Raw genomic sequence first — 21,767 nt, 5'->3', positions numbered from 1 at the left:
CTGATAAGGGGGTCAGATGTTAAACCCCTCCAAGTGAAGGTTAGGATTGGTGGAAAAGTATTCTGATCCCAGATCTGTGGTCATGGCAACAGATCAAAGGGAGACCATGTGTGTGTGATGTCATGCACTCATTTCCATTTCCCTGTGTGCTGACTGAACTCAGCCCATTATGTGTACCCTCTTCAATGTGAAAAAGGAGAATTAAGGTATTTTTGTTATTTATTAATTTGATCTGTCAGTGATGAGAAGCCCTGACTGTGTCCTGTGTCGTGGTGCTGCTGTGAACTCAATAAACGATCTGTGAAGAGTAACAATGTCTCAGCTTTATTTGTTTAAAGGAGCTGTGCTGTCTTTCCACCGAGGCGAAATTCAGTTTGAAGTTCCAAACGACAACATCCTCCGTAATAATAATATAACCCCCTGAAATCGACTTGCAGTGTCAAACATTAGCTGTGGTGTTTCTGCATTAACACACATTTTTTTAAGAGGCCGCTACCAGATACAAAAAGGCAAAAATCGGTGAGTCCATTCCTCTAGAACACCCCTGGTCAATTGTAAACAAAACGGTGTCTTCCCTAGATACTCGATTTCAGAAAAGTGCTGTTCGGGACCAAAACAGAGCTCATAAATGAAATATTTCTCATCCCATCTCATTCCCTGATTGCTAATGCTAACAGGAAGTACAATCATTACAAAGCTTGAAAGAGACATATTACACCTTTTATGTATTTGTCTTTATTTACATGCTCATGTTTAATCCAAATTATAGACTCAGCCACAGCTCAGTCCTTGAAACTGTCAAGTTGTGACAGTCCTGAAGGGATTATTACAAATCTGGATTCAGATATAGCTCCAGTATGATTATTTTTTTTATACAAAACCTACACTTTGGGTTATTGGGAGTATGGAGTCACAACAGTATATTGGCCATTTCAAGTTTGTGAACTGGAATGTTAGCTGGCTAACTCATTGATCCTGCTTTGTGAAATATCTCTCTGCTCCTTTCCTATGGAGAACACAGGAGATTTATATGAGGAGGAGAAGACGGATCACCTAGAAGAGACAGAGTGAAGGGGGCACTTCTCCCTGGTCTCTACACTCCTTCGAGAGGATCTCCTGCAAGACAACACACAATCCTTCAACCAGGGCATTGTAGGGGGCATGGCTTTGGCATAGTTGCATGGCATGGGTTGTTAACAGGCCCTGTGATGAGAAGCCCTGCCTGTATGGATCTCTTTCATGGTGCAACAGTGAACCCAATAAATCTTCTGTGAAGATTAAAAACATCTCAGCTTCATTTGTTTGATTAAACATCTTTATATGCATTTCTTTATTGACACACTCATTTCTAATCAAAAGGTACCCAGCCACCACCGTTCTGATGAGTGAAGACACAGAGGATGATGAGAAGAAGAGCTCCTCTCTGGTCTCGACAACTTAGAAAGAGTCTCCTGCAAGACAACACACAACCCTTCAGCCACAGCCAGGAGGGAAAAAAAGCAGTCTGCGTGCCTGAGGGTGTGTGTGTGTGCACGTATGCATGTGTTTGTTTCAGTATGTACGTGAGTGTGTGTGTGTGTGTGTGTCACTATAACAAAGCTCATGTGATGATCAGGTAATGGTGTGGAGGCCTGCCAGGAGGTTACCAGTTGCCTCATGTAGCTATTCACCCTCAGGCAGACAGGTGTAGGACACCTCCAGGTACTTGTAGATGTTAGGACAGGGGTTCCCAAACGCAGTGTTGGTCGCCACCACATCACACTGGCTTCTCCCATTACACCTGAGGATCGGGAAATTTAATGATGTGTAAAAAAGCTGCTCTATAGCTGCCGTTGGGCGACACGATCAGGAAAAACTCAAAGCCCTAATTATAGTCCAAATTGGAGTTGAAGTCTCTGGTACTGTAAGTCACCTCTCTGCCACTATGGTGGTGACGGCCTTGGAACAGCTGATGTTGTTGAGATGAGAGGACGGGAGGTCAAATGAGCAGAAGGCCTTCTCATGACGACCATAATCAGCACTGAGGATTTCAATAGCTCCATTATCTGGGGGAGGGCAGAGGAAGCTATGTTTTTAATCCATGCAGAGATCTGGACCATGGCAGAGATCTGAACTTACCACATGCCAGCTGAGCAACAGAGCCTTCACATACGATGCTGCGCCCTGTCAAAACAACATGTGGTTACATAAGACAACATGCCAATAATCATGGGCCACTATTTCAGCATGCTTTTATAGAACGAAAACACACAGTACACACACAAGTTCTACACAACAGATCCAGATGTTCTAACACACACTTACTAGTGAGCATGCAGGTGTAGGACACGTCCAGGTATTTAAAGGTTCCACGACATGGATCAGAGAACACAGAGTTGGAAGCACGCACCGAACACTTATTCTTCCCATCACACCTGTGAGAGAGATGTGAGTGGTAGGAGTAGGGGGTTAGTAGGTTGGGCCAAGGGAGAGTGTTCATGGGGTTATCTGTCAGGGTGTTGAGTATCTAACCTTTTGGCCATCTTTGCCAGGGTTCGAGGCAGGGTACAGTCAGTCTTGGTGACATGGCTGGTTGGTTGTCCGTGAGAGCAGGTGGTTCCGTCTCTGCGGCCGTAGTTCGCACTGATGACTTTGATCACATCCTTCCCTGGAGAAACAACCAGGAATTCAATGTTACTTCTATGAACATGACACAGATGGTGGTTCAGTAAACAGAAACATTTATCTGCATGTAACTTTTCCTGATGCACCTTTTTAAACTTTTTGCACCTTTTTGGGCCTAGGGTTCCCCCCCCCCCCCCCAGAACTTTGCGAGCCTAGGTAAGTGATGTTCAATCATGAAACAATTTTTTGTTAATCTATTTCTTAGTGTCGGGTTAGTGTCAAGAGAAGGGTGAAAGGTCATGTGTGTACCGCAGTCCAGGGTACTGGTCTGATGCTCACAGGTCGTGCCTGAAAAAAATTAACATTTATGTAAATATCCGTTTCTAGTAAACCAGTTGGTATTAATGTAGACAGAGATAGACAGACTTGCTAAGACGCAGGTGTAGGTGGTGTCCACGTATTTGAAGATTCCACCACAAGGGTCGGAGAAATGGAGGACATTTGTGTTCACCTCACATATCTGCTTTCTGTCACACCTGTGGGGGGAAAATCTGCATTAGAAGTTGGACTGGTACTGTTTGTCAGTGAAAAAGCTCTGGTGGTACCTTGTGGAAAGGGTTCTACATGGAACTCAGAAGGGTTCTTTATAGGGTTCTCCCACATGGAAAAAAACTAAACAGGCTTTTCACCTGTCCAAGAGTGTACCTTTGTGAGAGAATGTCCAAAGTGCCAATCTGGGAACAATGCGTGTTGTTCAGTTGGTGCCAAGACCTGCCTTCACTGCAGGTTCTTCTATCTGTACGTCCATACAAAGCTTTCTGCACTTCAATCACTCCTTGTCCTATAACACACACACGGGGGGGGGATTTGACATTTGAGAAATGTGCTTATTGTCAATTATACTGATAATCCCAGTTGTTTGGAACAAGGAAGTGCAGAATATGAGTACATAGGAAGGACTTCAGCTGAGGAGGGTTTATCAGGGTAGAGTTAAGAGAAGGATTGTACAGGTAGACATTGGTCATACCACAGCTCAGATGTAGCACGTTGCCTACGTCGTCACAGGTGATGACTCTCTCTGAAAAGGAAAGTAGTGAGAGGTTAGACGGGTATGGAGCTCAGGGTAGACAATACATTATCACATCTGTGGAAGTGGGCAGTTGAGGCCAGGCCCCCGGGGTGGGCGTGGCAATGATGAAAGGCTAATAGCGGTACATTAGCAGTAGCATTAACAGATGGCTGGCTAATGGAGTTTGTAACATATGGGGGCTTGTCCTTTCGGATTTGTATCCAGGCGTTGGGCTGCATTTTCTGGTTGTGCTGTGTGTGTTCAGACACGTGTGTGCAAACAACACTACCATGAGTTGGATATTTACCTGCACTTGCCAGCAAACAGCAAGCTGCAACCAGCACTGAAAAACACACAACTCAGTCAATCCCTTTCCTGAGCAGAACAGACATCCAAACTATTGAGTTTTAAGTGACCATAGGCTGAGTTTGTTTAGGTGCAGTGCGGTTCACCAATGCCTATAAGTGCAGAGCATCTCATGCAGTTCAAAAGTCCCTAATAGATTCTGGGAATTATTGTTGACTCCTATATTTGGCACACAATTCAAATATGCTAATTTACTGTATCTAAATAATTGCAGTCTTTCCTAGTCCATGACTCATTTTTAAGGGGAAAGAACCAAATGTCATTTTGTAATTTGGGGAAACTATCCCTTTGATTGCATGCACTCTGGACAGTCCAAAGACATGAACAATATATTGCTGTTTCACATCATTTCCAGCAATGATGTGAATCTGGCAGATTTGGCAGATTTGTATTGTAGCATTACAGTGCAACCTGTGCTACGCATGTCATGAAATAATGAATTAAATGTCAAATTGCTTTGTAATTGTTTGCAGTAAGTGTGCTCAGTTAGTTGATACTCACAGGTAAAAGCAGCCAGTCTTAGAAGCAGCATGGTGGCAGGTTCTAACAGTCCCTCAGCCAAACTACTGCTTGTATTTATGTGGTGTTGTGAAGGCCCACGGCCACCAATGACTCTCTGGCCATACCTAGCCACACCTGATCCCACTTCCACTGATTGACATTCCTCTGCTGCCCTCACTGTTTATCAGCCTGCCTCTGCAGAGTTGTTCAGTTGTCCTTGGTGCTGAATGTGGTGGCTAGCTAACCTACCTACAGTACCCACCCACCCATACTTTGTTGTGTGTGACCGACGAAAAAGTGCTTTGGTGATATAATGACATTGCTAATTACCAACTGTACTACACTCAAGCCCTTTTGATTTCACTATAATTTGTCCTTGTTTTACCCTTTTTAACTTGGTTCACTCCCTTTGTTGCTTCTCTGTTGTGTTTAGTTTGCACTGTTGGTTATGCCTGTTTTGTTAACCTGTTGTAAGAAAATGAAGGACAGTAACAACTACTGTGTTTAAGGAATCTTGTATTATATTAACTTATATCAGGCAGCAGAGCAAGTCCATACTCCAGCTGTGCGGTTTGAACCAAGAACTGAGTTTTCCCTCAGCTCTTGTAGTGTCTTTGATCTTTGATCTATCACCCAGTCTGAAGCAGTTTACAAAGCATTAACATCTTCATGTCATGCCAACCTGTATGTTCCCACTTCCACTGATTGACATTCCTCTACTGAACAGAGTTGTTCAGTCGTCCTTGGTGCTGAATGTGGTGGCTAGCTAACCTACCTACAGTACCTACCTACCCACCCACACTTTGTTGTGTGTGACCAACGAAAAATCGGCCAGGTAGGATGCAAACCAGGAGAGTGATGCCAGAGTCAGAGACGCCCAATTCTGAGAGGGTGGAGAAAAGGATCGGGTGGTTTACTGTGTCAAATGCAGCAGACAGGTCCAGAAGAATGACAACATAATATGCCATTTAGGTGATGCTTTTATCCAAAGCGACTTAGATTGCAGTGAGTGCATACATTTCAGTATATATGGTCCCAGCAGGAATCAAACCCGCAACCTAAGCGTTGTTACCGGCGTGCTCTACCAACTGAGCCAGAGAGGACCACAACAGAGGAGAGGGAGGAAGCTCGAGTAGAGTGGAGGGCCTCCGTGACAGCAAGGAGAGCAGTCTCAATCTTACACCGTGTCGTTTCTCTCTTCTTGTGACACCAGAAAAACCACAACGACATAAATCCAACTACCAAGCCTTCACCTGACCAAAGTACCTCATCTCATGTGTGCAATGCAACTATATTACTGCCTTCTGCCTGCTCTGACCGGTGCCCCATAGCTTATCCAACCTGTACAGTCCTTAAAGGGATGTTCCACCTTAAGATTTTTCCCTGGTTTGGCCCGTACCTTGACTGTAGTTGATTAGTCCAGATATTTAGCTTCCCGACAAACTATCTAAAAAAACTGAGTAGTCATTCATTCTGAAACTGTCCAAAACACCTTGTAGACACTCCAAACCAACTAATGACAGAATCTCCCTCTTTAGACTTTGCATTACATTTTTTGAAAATGTCCACCTGTGCAAAAAACTAGCACAGTGTATCAAAGTGACTTATCAGAAAAAGAATAGTCATTTCATGGTTTCTCTGCAACAATCACCATCTCTCAGGAATCCACTGAAAGGTCAGTAATGATCAGTTTCTAGATAAATATGTAGACTATGGTTGTATGACAGAGAGGCCCTGACTGTATGGTCCTGTGTCGTGGTGCTGTTGTGAACCCAAAAGATGAACAACGTCTCAGGTTTATTTGTTTGTTCAATGTCTTTATTTGTTTGTCTTTACATGCATTGGTCTTTATTTACGTGCTCATTTCTAATCAAAGTTAGAAACCCAGCCACCACAGTTAAGATGACTGTTTGAACTGTCAAGATTTGTTGATATGGATTATATGTGACAGTCCTGAGGATATATCACTAATCTGGGTCAATGAGTTAGGCAGCTACTATAACACTCAGTTCAGATGTGTGTGTATGTGTTTTACAAAAGCTAAACTTGAATATGGGTTGTGAATATTAAAGCGATTTGAGGTAATCTTTTTGAATGTTACCTGGCTAACTCATTGACCCTGCTTTGTTATAAGCCCCCTGCTCTGTTCATGTGGAGAACACAGGAGACTTGAGGGGAAGAAGAGGCAGGTAATGATGAGGATGAGTGAAGAGGCACTTCTCCCTGGTCTCTAGACTCCTTAGAGGGCCTCCTGCAAGACAACACAACCCTTCAGCACTTCTGGTGAGTACACTAGGTAGGGTCACCCACTGGAAAAACAAGATGAAACAGGTGTCCCCTATCGTAGAGGCACATCTCTGAACCAACTACAATGATCTCACATCCCTCTCTGCTTAAAGGATAGATCCCACGACCATCCCCCTGTCAAAGTAGGTCGCATTTGGCCCAATAGGTAGTTTTATAACTTGAAAACAAGCAAAAATACTTACTAGTGGCCATGAATGCAGGTGTAGGACACATCCAGGTATTTGAAAGTACCAAAGCATGGATCAGAAAACACATCAGTGGAGGCATGCACATGGCACAGGTTCCTCCCATCACACCTGAGAGAGAGAAAAATGTCAGCACTGTAGTGGAGAGTGTTGGGGTGAGGGGGTAGTTTTTTACTAACCTTTTGGCCATCTCTGGCAGGGTACTAGCCAGGGTACAGTGAGTGTTGGTGACCTGGTTGGTTGGGCGTCCATGAGAGCAGGTGGTTCTGTCTGTGCGGCCGTAGTTAGCACTGATGACTTTGATCACATCTCTCCCTGGAGAAACAACCAAAGTGGAGGAATTCAATGCTAATTCCATAATGTACACAGTAATTATTGAAATAGATGTTCGCAAGTTCTAGTTAAGACATGTTCGATTGTGAATATGAAGTTGCTCCACGGTAAAACAAAGTCCACCATTGGCTAAGAGAGTACATTCAACTTGTTAAACAGATGCAAGTGTCCTGACTGAACTCTTTGTTAAGTGCTAAATGAGGGGTTGGAGAGGTGACAGTTGAGGGGTGAGTTTAGAGGTGTGTACCGCAGTTCAGGACACTAGTTTGATGTTCACAGGTCACACTCGTCTCTGAAAGAAACAGAGAATATAAGTAAATATTTCTTCCTACTTATACAGTTGGTAAGAATGTAGTACACAGACACTTACTAATGGGAATGCAGGCGTAGGACACCTCCAGGTACTTAAATGTACCAAAGCATGGCTCAGAGAACACAAAGTTCAAGGCAAGCACAGAACACTTATTCTGCCCATCACACCTGAGAGAGAGAGAGAGAGAGAATGTCATTAGTACTGGGAGGTAGATAGATAGGGCAGGGAGGACAGCTGGGGTGGGGGTTAAATGGTAGTCAGGGGATTTTTTTTTTTTTTTTTTTACTAACCTGCTGCCCATCTCTGGCAGGGTACTAGGCAGGGTACAGTGAGTGTTGGTGACCTGGTTGGTTGGGCGTCCATGAGAGCAGGTGGTTCTGTCTGTGCGGCCGTAGTTAGCACTGATGACTTTGATCACATCCTTCCCTGGAGAAACACCCAAAGTGGAGGAATTCAATGCCAATTCCATAATGTACACAGTAATTATTGAAATAGGTGTTTGCAAGCTGTGTTCTATTGTGAATATGAAGTTTACATAGGTTCAGGCAGGACACTTTATGGAGAATGGGGCAACTGGCCGTCAGGTGACAGCTGATCTCACGTACGCAAAAAACATGTCATGTTCACGGGACAAGGCTTAAGAGCAGAGTGGGAGGAATCTGCCTATACCTCCTGCTTCCTCCACTGGCCACCTATTGACTAATTATTTTCCTTGTTCCAAGTTATTGTTTGCACCTGTGTCTAGTTTGCAGCCCAGCATGTGCGCCTGGCATTTTTACCCTTAGCTGTTCAGTCTTGAGTCTCCACCATTGGGTGTACCGATGTTGCCTGTTTTACAAGTAAAATACCTTGGTTTTGGATAATTGCAAACCTTGACTCCTGTGTCCTTCCTGCACTTGGGTCCACACCATACTACCATGTCATGCAACACTCCACCATGGTTAAACAGTGTTTGCCACTGGCTAAGCAAGTTTCACTTGTTGGTCATCCCACCTACCACCCCTGTTTCCACCAGCAGGTTCGCTCTGTTTACCTATCTGTGTGGATTTGAGAAGTTATGGCCTCAGAATATTGTATTTTATGTTGTTTAACTTCCGGCAGGGAGCTATATCAGAGCGGAGCCATCCAATTACACCAAACCTAATGTATTACCATTTTCATTCAACTTGTTAAACCGATGCTAGTGTCCTGACTGAACTCTTTGTTAAGTGCTAAATGAGGGGTTGGAGAGGTGACAGTTGAGGGGTGAGTTTAGAGGTGTGTACCGCAGTCCAGTTGACTAATCTGTCCTTCACAGGTCACACTCGTCTCTGAAAGAAATGGAGAATGTAAGTAAATAGCTCTTCCTACTTATACAGTTGGACAGTTGGTAAGAATGTAGTCCACACACACACACACACAGACACACACTTACTAGTGGGCATGCAGGTGTAGGACACCTCCAGGTATTTAAAAGTACCAAAGCATGGATCAGAGAACACAAAGTTTGAGGCAACCACCAAACACTTATTCTCCTCATCACACCTAAGAGAGAGAGAGAGAGAGAATGTCATTAGTCCTGGGGGGTAGATAGATAGGGCAGGGAGGACAGCTGGGGTGGGGGTTAAATGGTAGTCAGGGGGTTGTTTTTTTACTAACCTGCTGGCCATCTCTGCCAGGGTACTAGGCAGGGTACAGTCAGTGTTGTTGACGTGGCTGGTTGGGCGTCCATGAGAGCAGGTGGTTATGTCTGTGCGGCCGTAGTTCGCACTGATGACTTTGATCACATCCTTCCCTGGAGAAACACAACCAAAGTGGAGGAATTCAATGCCAATTCCATAATGTACGCACAAAGTAATTACTGAAAGATGTTTGCCAGGTCTAGTTAAGCCATGTTCTGTTGTGAATTTGAAGTTGCACCATGGTTAAACACTGTTTTCACCATTGGCTAAGCGAGTATATTTATTGGTCCTCCCACCCGCCATCCCAGCTTCCACCTGCAGGTTTGCTCTGTGTTTATCTACCCACAGGGGGTTTGAAAAGTTGGCCTTATAATATTGTATTATTATGTTGTTTAACTTCCGGCAAGGAGCTATATCAGAGTGGAGCCATCCAATTACACCAAACCTAATATATTACCATTTTCATTCAACTTGTTACACCGATGCAAGTGTCCTGACTGAACTCTTTGTTAAGTGCTAAATGAGGGGTTGGAGAGGTGACAGTTGAGGGGTGAGTTTAGAGGTGTGTACCGCAGTTCAGGACACTAATCTGTTGTTCACAGCTCACACTCGTCTCTGAAAGAAATGGAGAATGTAAGTAAATATCTCTTCCTACTTATACAGTTGGACAGTTAAGAATAAGAATGTAGTACACAGACACACTTACTAGTGGGAATGCAGGTGAAGGACACCTCCAGGTATTTAAAAGTACCAAAGCATGGATCAGAGAACACAGAGTTGGAGGCACGCACAGAACACTTATTCTTCCCATCACACCTGAGAGAGAGAGAGAGAATGTCATTAGTCCTGGGGGGTAGATAGAATGGGCAGGGAGGACAGCTGGGGTGGGGGTTAAATGGTAGTCAGGGGATTGTTTTTTTACTAACCTGCTGCCCATCTCTGCCAGGGTACTAGGCAGGGTACAGTCAGTGTTGTTGACGTGGCTGGTCGGGCGTCCATGAGAGCAGGTGGTTATGTCTGTACGACCGTAGTTCGCACTGGTGACTTTGATGACATGCCTCCCTAGAGAAACACAGTCATAGTGTTGGAATTCAGTTCCAACATATCAGGGGTTAAAGCGGTTATATAGGAGGGGTGAATGGTGAGAGTTGAAAGTAGTGTACCGCAGTCCAGGTTACTGATTTGATCTTCACAGGTAGTCTCTGAAAAACAAAATAGTATGTAAAGTTAAAGTACTACTCATTTAGTTGGTATGAATGTAGACAGACACATGAGTTGAATATCTACCTGCACTTGCCAGCAAACAGCAAGCTGCAACCAGCACTGAAAAACACACAACTCAGTCAATCCCTTTCCTGAGCAGAACAGACATTCAAACTACTGAGTTTTAAGTGACCATAGGCTGAGTTTGTTTAGGTGCAGTGCGGTTCACCAATGCCTATAAGTGCAGAGCATCTCATGCAGTTCAAAAGTCCCTAATAGATTCTGGGAATTATTGTTGATTCCTATATTTGGCACACAATTCAAATATGCTAATTTACTGTATCTAAATAATTGCAGTCTTTCCTAGTCCATGACTCATTTTTAAGGGGAAAGAACCAAATGTCATTTTGTAATTTGGGGAAACTATCCCTTTGATTGCATGCACTCTGGACAGTCCAAAGACATGAACAATATATTGCTGTTTCACATCATTTCCAGCAATGATGTGAATCTGGCAGATTTGGCAGATTTGGATTGTAGCATTACAGTGCAACCTGTGCTACGCATGTCATGAAATAATGAATTAAATGTCAAATTGCTTTGTAATTGTTTGCAGTAAGTGTGCTCAGTTAGTTGATACTCACAGGTAAAAGCAGCCAGTCTTAGAAGCAGCATGGTGGCAGGTTCGAACAGTCCCTCAGCCAAACTACTGCTTGTATTTATGTGGTGTTGTGAAGGCCCACGGCCACCAATGACTCTCTGGCCACGCCCCTCCTTCCCCACACCTGATCCCACTTCCACTGATTGACATTCCTCTGCTGCCACAGAGTTGTTCAGTCCACTGCATTCCTCTACTGAAAAGAGTTGTTCAGTCGTCCTTGGTGCTGAATGTGGTGGCTAGCTAACCTACCTACAGTACCTACCCACCCACCCACACTTTGTTGTGTGTGACCAACGAAAAATCGGCCACCTAGGATGCAAACCAGGAGAGTGATGCCAGAGTCAGAGACGCCCAATTCTGAGAGGGTGGAGAAAAGGATCGGGTGGTTTACTGTGTAAATGCAGCAGACAGGTCCAGAAGAATGACAACATAATATATATGCCATTTAGCTGACGCTTTTATCCAAAGCGACTTAGATTGTAGTGAGTGCATACATTTCAGTATATATGGTCCCAGCAGGAATCAAACCCACCACCTAAGCGTTGTTACCGCTGTGCTCTACCAACTGAGCCAGAGAGGACCACAACAGAGGAGAGGGAGGAAGCTCGAGCAGAGTGGAGGGCCACCATGACGGCAAGGAAAGCAGTCTCAATCTTACACCGTGTTGTTTCTCTCTTCTTGTGACACCAGGAAAAACCACAATGACCTAAATCCAACTACCAAGCCTTCACCTGACCAAAGTACCTCATCTCATGTGTGCAATGCAACTATATTACTACCTTCTGCCTACTCTGACCGGTGCCCCATAGCTTATCCAACCTGTACAGTCCTAAAAGGGATGTTCCACCTCAACATTTTTTCCTGGTTTGGCCCGTACCTTAACTGTGGTTGATTAGTCCAGATATTTAGCTTCCCAAGAAACTATGTATCTAAAAAACTGAGTAGTCATTCATTCTGAAAATATGTCCAAAACACCTTGTAGACACTCCAAACCAACTAATGACAGAATCTCCCTCTTTAGACTTTGACTTGAGTACTTTTTTTGAAAAGTCCACCTGTGGAAAAGACTGGCACAATGCATCAAAGTGACTTTTCAGAAAAAGAATAATCATTTCATGGTTTCTCTGCAACAATCACCATCTCTCAGGAATCCACTGAAAGGTCAGTAATGATCAGTTTCTAGATAAATATGTAGACTATGGTTGTATGACAATGATGAGGCCCTGACTGTACAGTCCTGTGTCGTGGTGCTGTTGTGAACCCAAAAGATGAGCAACGTCTCAGGTTTATTTGTTTGTTCAATGTCTTTATTTGTTTGTCTTTACATGCATTGGTCTTTATTTACATGCTCATTTCTAATCAAAGTTATAAACCCAGCCACCACAGTTCAAACAGTCATCTTAACTGTCAAGATTTGTTGATACGGATTATATGCGACAGTCCTGAGGATATATCACTAATCTGGGTCAATGAGTTGGGCAGCTACTGTAACACTCAGTTCAGATGTGTTTTACAAAGGCTAAACTTGAATATGGGTTGTTGGAAGTATGGAATCACTATTTTGCCAATTTCAAGTTTGTGAATATTAAAGCTATTTGAGGTAATATTTTTGAATGTTACCTGGCTAACTCATTGACCCTGCTTTGTTATAAGCCCCCTGCTCTGTTCATGTGGAGAACACAGGAGACTTGAGGGGAAGAAGAGGCAGGTAATGATGAGGATGAGTGAAGAGGCACTTCTCCCTGGTCTCTAGACTCCTTAGAGAGGGCCTCCTGCAAGACAACACAACCCTTCAGCACTTCTGGTGAGTACAGTAGGTAGGGTCACCCACTGGAAAAACAAGATGAAACAGGTGTGCTTCTACAACAGGGGACATCTCTGAACCAATTACAATGATCTTTCACATCCCTCTCTTCTTAAAGGATAGATCATCCCACGACCATCCCCCTGTCAAAGCAGGTCGCATTTGGCCCAATAGGTAATTTTATAACTTGAATGCAAGCAAACTACTTACTAGTGGCCATGAATGCAGGTGTAGGACACGTCCAGGTATTTGAAAGTACCATAGCATGGATCAGAAAACACATCAGTGGAGGCATGCACATGGCACAGGTTCCTCCCATCACACCTGAGAGAGAGAGAAATGTCAGCACTGTAGTGGGGAGTGTTGGGGTGAGGGGGTAGTTTTTTTACAAACCTTTTGGCCATCTCTGGCAGGGTACTAGCCAGGGTACAGTGAGTGTTGGTGACCTGGTTGGTTGGGCGTCCATGAGAGCAGGTGGTTCTGTCTGTGCGGCCGTAGTTAGCACTGATGACTTTGATCACATCTCTCCCTGGAGAAACAACCAAAGTGGAGGAATTCAATGCTAATTCCATAATGTACACAGAAATTATTGAAATAGATGTTGGCAAGTTCTAGTTAAGACATGTTCGATTGTGAATATGAAGTTGCTCCACGGTAAAACAAAGTCCACAATTGGCTAAGAGAGTACATTCAACTTGTTACAGATGCAAGTGTCCTGACTGAACTCTTTGTTAAGTGCTAAATGAGGGGTTGGAGAGGTGACAGTTGAGGGGTGAGTTTAGAGGTGTGTACCGCAGTTCAGGATACTAATCTGTTGTTCACAGCTCACACTCGTCTCTGAAAGAAATGGAGAAAGTAAATATCTCTTCCTACTTATACAGTTGGACAGTTGGTAAGAATGTAGTACACAGACACACTTACTAATGGGAATGCAGGTGTAGGACACCTCCAGGTATTTAAAAGTACCAAAGCATGGATCAGAGAACACAGAGTTGGAGGCACGCACAGAACACTTATTCTGCCCATCACACCTGAGAGAGAGAGAGAGAGAGAATGTCATTAGTACTGGGAGGTAGATAGATAGGGCAGGGAGGACTGTTGGGGTGGGGGTTAAATGGTAGTCAGGGGATTGTTTTTTTTTTACTAACCTGCTGCCCATCTCTGGCAGGGTACTAGGCAGGGTACAGTGCGTGTTGGTGACCTGGTTGGGTGGGCGTCTATGAGAGCAGGTGGTTCTGTCTGTGCGGCCGTAGTTAGCACTGATGACTTTAATCACATCCTTCCCTGGAGAAACACCCAAAGTGGAGGAATTCAATGCCAATTCCATAATGTACACAGTAATTACTGAAATAGGTGTTTGCAAGCTCAAGGTAAGCAGTGTTCTATTGTGAATATTAAGTTTACGTAGGTTCAGGCAGGACACTTTATGGAGAATGGGGCAACTGGCCGTCAGGTGACACAGCTGACCTCACGTATGCAAAAAACATTTCATGTTCATGGGACAAGGCTTAAGAGCAGAGTGGGAGGAATCTGCCTATACCTCCTGCTTCCTCCACTGGCCACATATTGACTAATTATTTTCCTTGTTCTAAGTTATTGTTTGCACCTGTGTCTAGTTTACAGCCCAGCATGTGCGCCTGGCATTTTTACCCTTAGCTGTTCAGTCTTGAGTCTCCACCATTGGGTGTACCGATGTTGCCTGTTTTACAAGTAAAATACCTTGGTTTTGGATAATTGCAAACCTTGACTCCTGTGTCCTTCCTGCACTTGGGTCCACACCATACTACCATGTCATGCAACACTCCACCATGGTTAAACAGTGTTTGCCACTGGCTAAGCAATTTTCACTTGTTGGTCATCCCACCTACCACCCCTGTTTCCACCAGCAGGTTCGCTCTGTTTACCTATCTGTGTGGATTTGAGAAGTTATGGCCTCAGAATATTGTATTTTATGTTGTTTAACTTCCGGCAGGGAGCTATATCAGAGTGGAGCCATCCAATTACACCAAACCTAATATATTACCATTTTCATTCAACTTGTTAAACCGATGCAAGTGTCCTGACTGAACTCTTTGTTAAATGCTAAATGAGGGGTTGGAGAGGTGACAGTTGAGGGGTGAGTTTAGAGGTGTGTACCGCAGTTCAGGACACTAGTTTGATGTTCACAGGTCACACTCTTCTCTGAAAGAAATGGAGAATGTAAGTAAATATCTCTTCCTACTTATACAGTTGGACAGTTGGTAAGAATGTAGTCCACACACACACACAGACACACACTTACTAGTGGGCATGCAGGTGTAGGACACCTCCAGGTATTTAAAAGTACCAAAGCATGGATCAGAGAACACAAAGTTTGAGGCAACCACCAAACACTTATTCTCCTCATCACACCTAAGAGAGAGAGAGAGAGAGAATGTCATTAGTCCTGGGGGGTAGATAGGGCAGGGAGGACAGCTGGGGTGGGGGTTAAATGGTAGTCAGGGGGTTGTTTTTTTACTAACCTGCTGGCCATCTCTGCCAGGGTTCGAGGCAGGGTACAGTCAGTGTTGTTGACGTGGTTGGTCGGGCGTCCATGAGAGCAGGTGGTTATGTCTGTGCGGCCGTAGTTCGCACTGATGACTTTGATCACATCCTTCCCTGGAGAAACACAACCAAAGTGGAGGAATTCAATGCCAATTCCATAATGTACGCACAAAGTAATTACTGAAAGATGTTTGCCAGGTCTAGTTAAGCCATGTTCTGTTGTGAATATGAAGTTGCACCATGGTTAAACACTGTTTTCACCATTGGCTAAGCGAGTATATTTGTTGGTCCTCCCACCCGCCATCCCAGCTTCCACCTGCAGGTTTGCTCTGTGTTTATCTACCCACAGGGGGTTTGAAAAGTTGGCCTTATAATATTGTATTATTATGTTGTTTAACTTCCGGCAAGGAGCTATATCAGAGTGGAGCCATCCAATTACACCAAACCTAATATATTACCATTTTCATTCAACTTGTTAAACCGATGCAAGTGTCCTGACTGAACTCTTTGTTAAGTGCTAAATGAGGGGTTGGAGAGGTGACAGTTGAGGGGTGAGTTTAGAGGTGTACCGCAGTTCAGGACACTAATCTGTTGTTCACAGCTCACACTCGTCTCTGAAAGAAATGGAGAATGTAAGTAAATATCTCTTCCTACTTATACAGTTGGACAGTTAAGAATAAGAATGTAGTACACAGACACACTTACTAATGGGAATGCAGGTGAAGGACACCTCCAGGTATTTAAAAGTACCAAAGCATGGATCAGAGAACACAAAGTTGGAGGCACGCACAGAACACTTATTCTTCCCATCACACCTGAGAGAGAGAGAGAATGTCATTAGTCCTGGGGGGTAGATAGAATGGGCAGGGAGGACAGCTGGGGTGGGGGTTAAATGGTAGTCAGGGGATTGTTTTTTTACTAACCTGCTGCCCATCTCTGCCAGGGTACTAGGCAGGGTACAGTCAGTGTTGTTGACGTGGCTGGTCGGGCGTCCATGAGAGCAGGTGGTTATGTCTGTACGACCGTAGTTCGCACTGGTGACTTTGATGACATGCCTCCCTAGAGAAACACAGTCATAGTGTTGGAATTCAGTTCCAACATATCAGGGGTTAAAGCGGTTATATAGGAGGGGTGAATGGTGAGAGTTGAAAGTAGTGTACCGCAGTCCAGGTTACTGATTTGATCTTCACAGGTAGTCTCTGAAAAACAAAATAGTACGTAAAGTTAAAGTACTACTCATTTAGTTGGTATGAATGTAGACAGACACACGAGTTGAATATTTACCTGCACTTGCCAGCAAACAGCAAGCTGCAACCAGCACTGAAAAACACACAACTCAGTCAATCCCTTTCCTGAGCAGAACAGACATTCAAACTACTGAGTTTTAAGTGACCATACGCTGAGTTTGTTTAGGTGCAGTGCACCAATGCCTATAAGTGCAGAGCATGTCATACACGAAATTAGCATGTTTGAAATCTAATGCCAGCATAATCTAAGTCATTTGAGTCTTTTCAGAGAATGTTTGATAATTTGGGGATGCAATTCAAACACGCTAATTCTTCCCTGGTCCATGACTCCATTTTAAGGGTGATGAACCAAACATGTGATTTTGAAATTTGAGTGCATGCATTCTGGACAGTCCAAAGACGAACAATATTGCTATTTCACATCATTTCCAGCTATGATTTTAATCTGGCAGATTTGGAAAATGTGCTCAGTGCACTAAACTGTGTATCACAGCCTAACTAATGCATTTAAATATATGTATTGTAGCATTACAGTGCAACCTGTGCTACGCATGTCATGAAATAATGAATTAAATGTCAAATTGCTTTGTAATTGTTTGCAGTAAGTGTGCTCAGTTAGTTGATACTCACAGGTAAAAGCAGCCAGTCTTAGAAGCAGCATGGTGGCAGGTTCTAACAGTCCCTCAGCCAAACTACTGCTTGTATTTATGTGGTGTTGTGAAGGCCCACGGCCACCAATGACTCTCTGGCCATACCTAGCCACACCTGATCCCACTTCCACTGATTGACATTCCTCTGCTGCCCTCACTGTTTATCAGCCTGCCTTTGCAGAGTTGTTCAGTTGTCCTTGGTGCTGAATGTGGTGGCTAGCTAACCTACCTACAGTACCCACCCACCCATACTTTGTTGTGTGTGACCGACGAAAAAGTGCTTTGGTTATATAATGACATTGCTAATTACCAACTGTACTACACTCAAGCCCTTTTGATTTCACTATAATTTGTCCTTGTTTTACCCTTTTTAACTTGGTTCACTCCCTTTGTTGCTTCTCTGTTGTGTTTAGTTTGCACTGTTGGTTATGCCTGTTTTGTTAACCTGTTGTAAGAAAATGAAGGACAGTAACAACTACTGTGTTTAAGGAATCTTGTATTATATTAACTTATATCAGGCAGCAGAGCAAGTCCATACTCCAGCTGTGCGGTTTGAACCAAGAACTGAGTTTTCCCTCAGCTCTTGTAGTGTCTTTGATCTTTGATCTATCACCCAGTCTGAAGCAGTTTACAAAGCATTAACATCTTCATGTCATGCCAACCTGTATGTTAATTGGTTAAATAGTTCTTGTCACACTTAACTTGATCACTCACCATCACAGAATGTTGTGAAAAACAGTTCCAAATGGTTGGCTTGATTAACATGTCTCCTAACCGTCTAAATCTTACACTGTGTTGTTTCTCCCTTCTTGTGAGACCAGAAAAACCACAACGACCTAAATCCAACTACAAAGCCTTTACCTGACCAAAGTACCTCTTGTGTCTCATGTGTGCAATGCAATTGTATTACTGCCTTCTGCCTACTCTGATCGGTGCCCCATAGCTTTACCAACCTGAAGCACACTAGCCTGTACAGTCCTTAAAGTCACATAATGTCCTTCCTCTGTCACACCTGTCCGTATCCACCTTCGAATTCCATGGTGTTTTTGTCACCTCCCCAGTCAAACTTCACATTGTCATTATCTATCGTCCACCAGGTCAGCTTGGCCACTTCTTAGATGAAATGGATGTCCTTCTCAGCTTCTTCCCTGAGGACAGCACACCGCTCACACTACTGGGTGACTTCAACATCCAGTCGGAGAATCTTCACTCGTCTGGAGTACTTGACCTTCTCTCCTCCTTCGACCTTACCCTGTCCCACTCTCCTCCGACTCATAAGGCGTTCAATCAGCTCGACCTTGTCTTCACCAAATCCTCCCATACCTCCAACCTTACTGTTACCCATCTTCCAGTTTCTGATCATCATCTTGAATCCTTCTCCCTTCTATCCACTGATGCAGCCTCCTCCATCCTCCTGTCCACTCCTTCCTCATCCTTCAACTCTCTCTGTCCACAGACCTCAAGGCTGGCACGATCCTCTCCACGTGCTCTCTGGCTGTCTGAAACTCTGCAAGCTTGTAGAATAGGGCTCCGGGCAGCTGAGAGGAAATGGAGAAAAACTGGCCTCCCTGATGACCTAGAACCTTATCTCTCTCTCCTCCTCAACTACACCACATCTGCATCAGCTGCTAAAGCTTCTTACTATCATTCCAAAATTCAATCCTCTGCCTCTGACCCAAGGAAACTGTTCTCCACATTTTCCTCACTCCTCAACCCACCTCCTCCCCTTCCTCCCTCCTCCCTGTCTGCGGATGACTTTGTCACCTACTCTTTTCTTCTACCTCTCACCAACACTGCTACCTCTCCTCCCAAACCCACTGTGCTACACCCGGTCTCTGGTTTATCAGATTTTTCCCCCCTCTCTTCTGATGATGTTCTAAAACTGGTCACATCCATGCGTCAACCACCTGCCCCCTCAACCCTATCCGCTCCTCATTTCTCCAATCCATCTCTAAAGACCTCCTTCCGTTCCTTACCACCTTAATCAATTCCTCTCTATCCACAGGATCTGTCCCAGCAGCCTTCAAGACAGCCAGAGTCAAGCCTCTTCTCAAGAAACCAACTCTTGACCCGTCTACTGTCCATAACTACAGACCAGTATCCCTTCTCTCCTTCTTATCTAAAACCCTTGAAGGTGCTGTTTCTAACCAAGTGTCTCACTACCTTCAGAACAACCTCCCTGACCCTCACCAATCCGGCTTTAAGTCTCTACTGAGACTGCTCTCCTTGCTGTTACGGAGGCCCTCCACTCCGCTCGAGCTTCCTCCCTCTCCTCTGTTCTCATTCTTCTGGATCTGTCTGCTGCATTCGACACAGTAAACCACCCGATCTTTTTCTCCACCCTCTCAGAATTGGGCATCTCTGGCTCTGCACTCTCCTGGTTTGCATCCTACCTGGCCGATCACTTTTACCAGGTGACGTTGAGAGGATTGCTGTCCTCACCACTACACCTCACCACTGGGGTCCCACAGGGCTCTGTCCTAGGGCCCTTACTGTTCTCCCTCTATACCAAATGTCTATAGAGGGAGAATTTCCTCAAATCCTAATTTTCTCACATGGTTTCTCCTACAGCAGCTACGCAGATGACACTCAACTCTTTCTCTCTTTCCCCCCTTCTGACTCACAGGTGGCAACACATGTCTCTGCGTGTCTTGCAGACATTTCTGCTTGGATGTCAGCCCACCACCACCACCTGCAGATTCTTCCTCTATAAGATCAGAAGGACACGTCCTTTCCTCACCAGAGAAACAGCACAACTTTTGGTCCAAGCAGTTTTGATCTCTCGCCTTGACTACTGCAACGCACTCTTGGCCGGTCCCCCCGCCTCCACCATCAGGCCTCTGTAGCTCATCCAGAACGCTGCCGCCCATCTGGTGTTCAATCTCCCCAAATTCTCCCATGTCAATCCCTTCCTCCGCACCCTTCACTGGCTCCCGGTAGTAGCTTGCATCAGATTCAAGACCCTGGTGCTCGCCTACCGTGCGGCAAAGGGAACAGCCCCTCCCTACTTGCAAGCAATGGTCAGCCCCCAAACCCCTGCACGATCACTCCACTCTTCCACCTCGACTGGCCGCCTGGCACTGCCGCCTCTACATGGATGCAGCAGCCGCACTACTCGGTCACGACTTTTCACTGTCCTGGCGCTAGTGGAACGAGCTTCCCACTGCTGTCATGACTGCAGAGTCACCACCAATCTTCTGACAAATTGAAGACCCATCTCTTCAGGCTACATCTTAACGGTCCCTCCTAAAGTCCTGATTCCTATTTAAATTTTCCTGGTTACTCATCTTATGATGACTAATGGATAGATGATTCACTTACTTAAACAAATGTATTTGTTGTAAGTCGCTTTGGATAAAGGCGTCTGCCAAATGCCATAATTGTAATGTAAATGTTAAAGGGATGTTCCACCTATTTAACATTGTTTCCTGGTTTGTCCCTGACCTTGGCTGTAGTTGATTAGCCCAAATAGTTTTTAGTTACATACAGTATTTAGCTTCCCAAGAAACTGAGTAGTCATTCATTCTGAAAATATGTCCAAAACACCTTGTAGACACTCCAAACCAACTAATATGACAGAATCCCCCTCTTTAGACTTTGTCTGCATTACTTTTTTTGAAAAGTCCACCTGTGCAAAAGATTAGCACAGTGTATCAAAGTGACTTTTCAAAAAAATAATAGTCATTTCCTGGTTTCTCTACAACAATCACCATCTCTCAGGAATCCACTGAAAGGTCAGTAATCATCAGTTTCTAGATAAATATGTAGACTATGGTTGTATGACAATGATGAGAGGCCCTGACTGTACGGTCCTGTGTCGTGGTGCTGTTGTGAACCCAAAAGATGAACAACGTCTCAGGTTTATTTGTTTGTTCAATGTCTTTATTTGTTTGTCTTTACATGCATTGGTCTTTATTTACATGCTCATTTCTAATCAAAGTTAGAAACCCAGCCACCACAGTTCAAACAGTCATCTTAACTGTCAAGATTTGTTGATATGGATTATATGTGACAGTCCTGAGGATACATCACTAATCTGGGTCAATGAGTTAGGCAGCTACTGTAACACTCAGTTCAGATGTGTGTGTATGTGTGTTTTACAAAAGCTAAACTTGAATATGGGTCGTTGGAAGTATGGAATCACTATTTTGCCAATTTCAAATTTGTGAATATTACAGCGATTTGAGGTAATATTTTTGAATGTTACCTGGCTAACTCATTGACCCTGCTTTGTTATAAGCCCCCTGCTCTGTTCATGTGGAGAACACAGGAGACTTGAGGGGAAGAAGAGGCAGGTAATGATGAGGATGAGTGAAGAGGCACTTCTCCCTGGTCTCTAG

General features: G+C 44.3%; 2 protein-coding genes across 2 annotated transcripts in view; both read right to left on the bottom strand.

Moving 5' to 3' along the window:
* Positions 1-953: 953 nt before the first annotated feature.
* LOC310808929 (rhamnose-binding lectin-like) lies at positions 954-15,834 on the bottom strand (the record flags this gene model as incomplete). The annotated part of the gene is made up of 15 exons (XM_083676028.1): positions 954-1,006; positions 1,671-1,780; positions 1,913-2,045; positions 2,305-2,414; positions 7,212-7,347; positions 7,613-7,657; positions 9,093-9,202; positions 9,317-9,452; positions 13,800-13,844; positions 13,929-14,038; positions 14,156-14,291; positions 15,144-15,188; positions 15,289-15,398; positions 15,509-15,644; positions 15,828-15,834. 15 exons carry the CDS (start codon positions 15,832-15,834, stop codon positions 954-956), a joined length of 1,422 nt encoding a protein of 473 aa, XP_083532154.1.
* A 5,457-nt stretch (positions 15,835-21,291) lies between these two features.
* LOC310808506 (L-rhamnose-binding lectin CSL3-like) overlaps positions 21,292-21,767 on the bottom strand; it is a 4,992-nt gene continuing 4,516 nt past the window's right edge. The window contains exon 12 of the mRNA XM_083675443.1: positions 21,292-21,767. This exon is cut by the window's right edge and continues 19 nt beyond it. The gene's annotated coding sequence lies outside the window, so the exon portion shown is untranslated.

The sequence above is a fragment of the Argentina silus genome, assembly GCF_951799395.1.
Source record: "Argentina silus genome assembly, chromosome: 8".
NCBI classification, from domain to species: domain Eukaryota; kingdom Metazoa; phylum Chordata; class Actinopteri; order Argentiniformes; family Argentinidae; genus Argentina; species Argentina silus.
The sequence above is the reverse complement of the archived record's forward strand: the minus strand, read 5'-3'. Positions and strand labels throughout refer to the sequence as shown.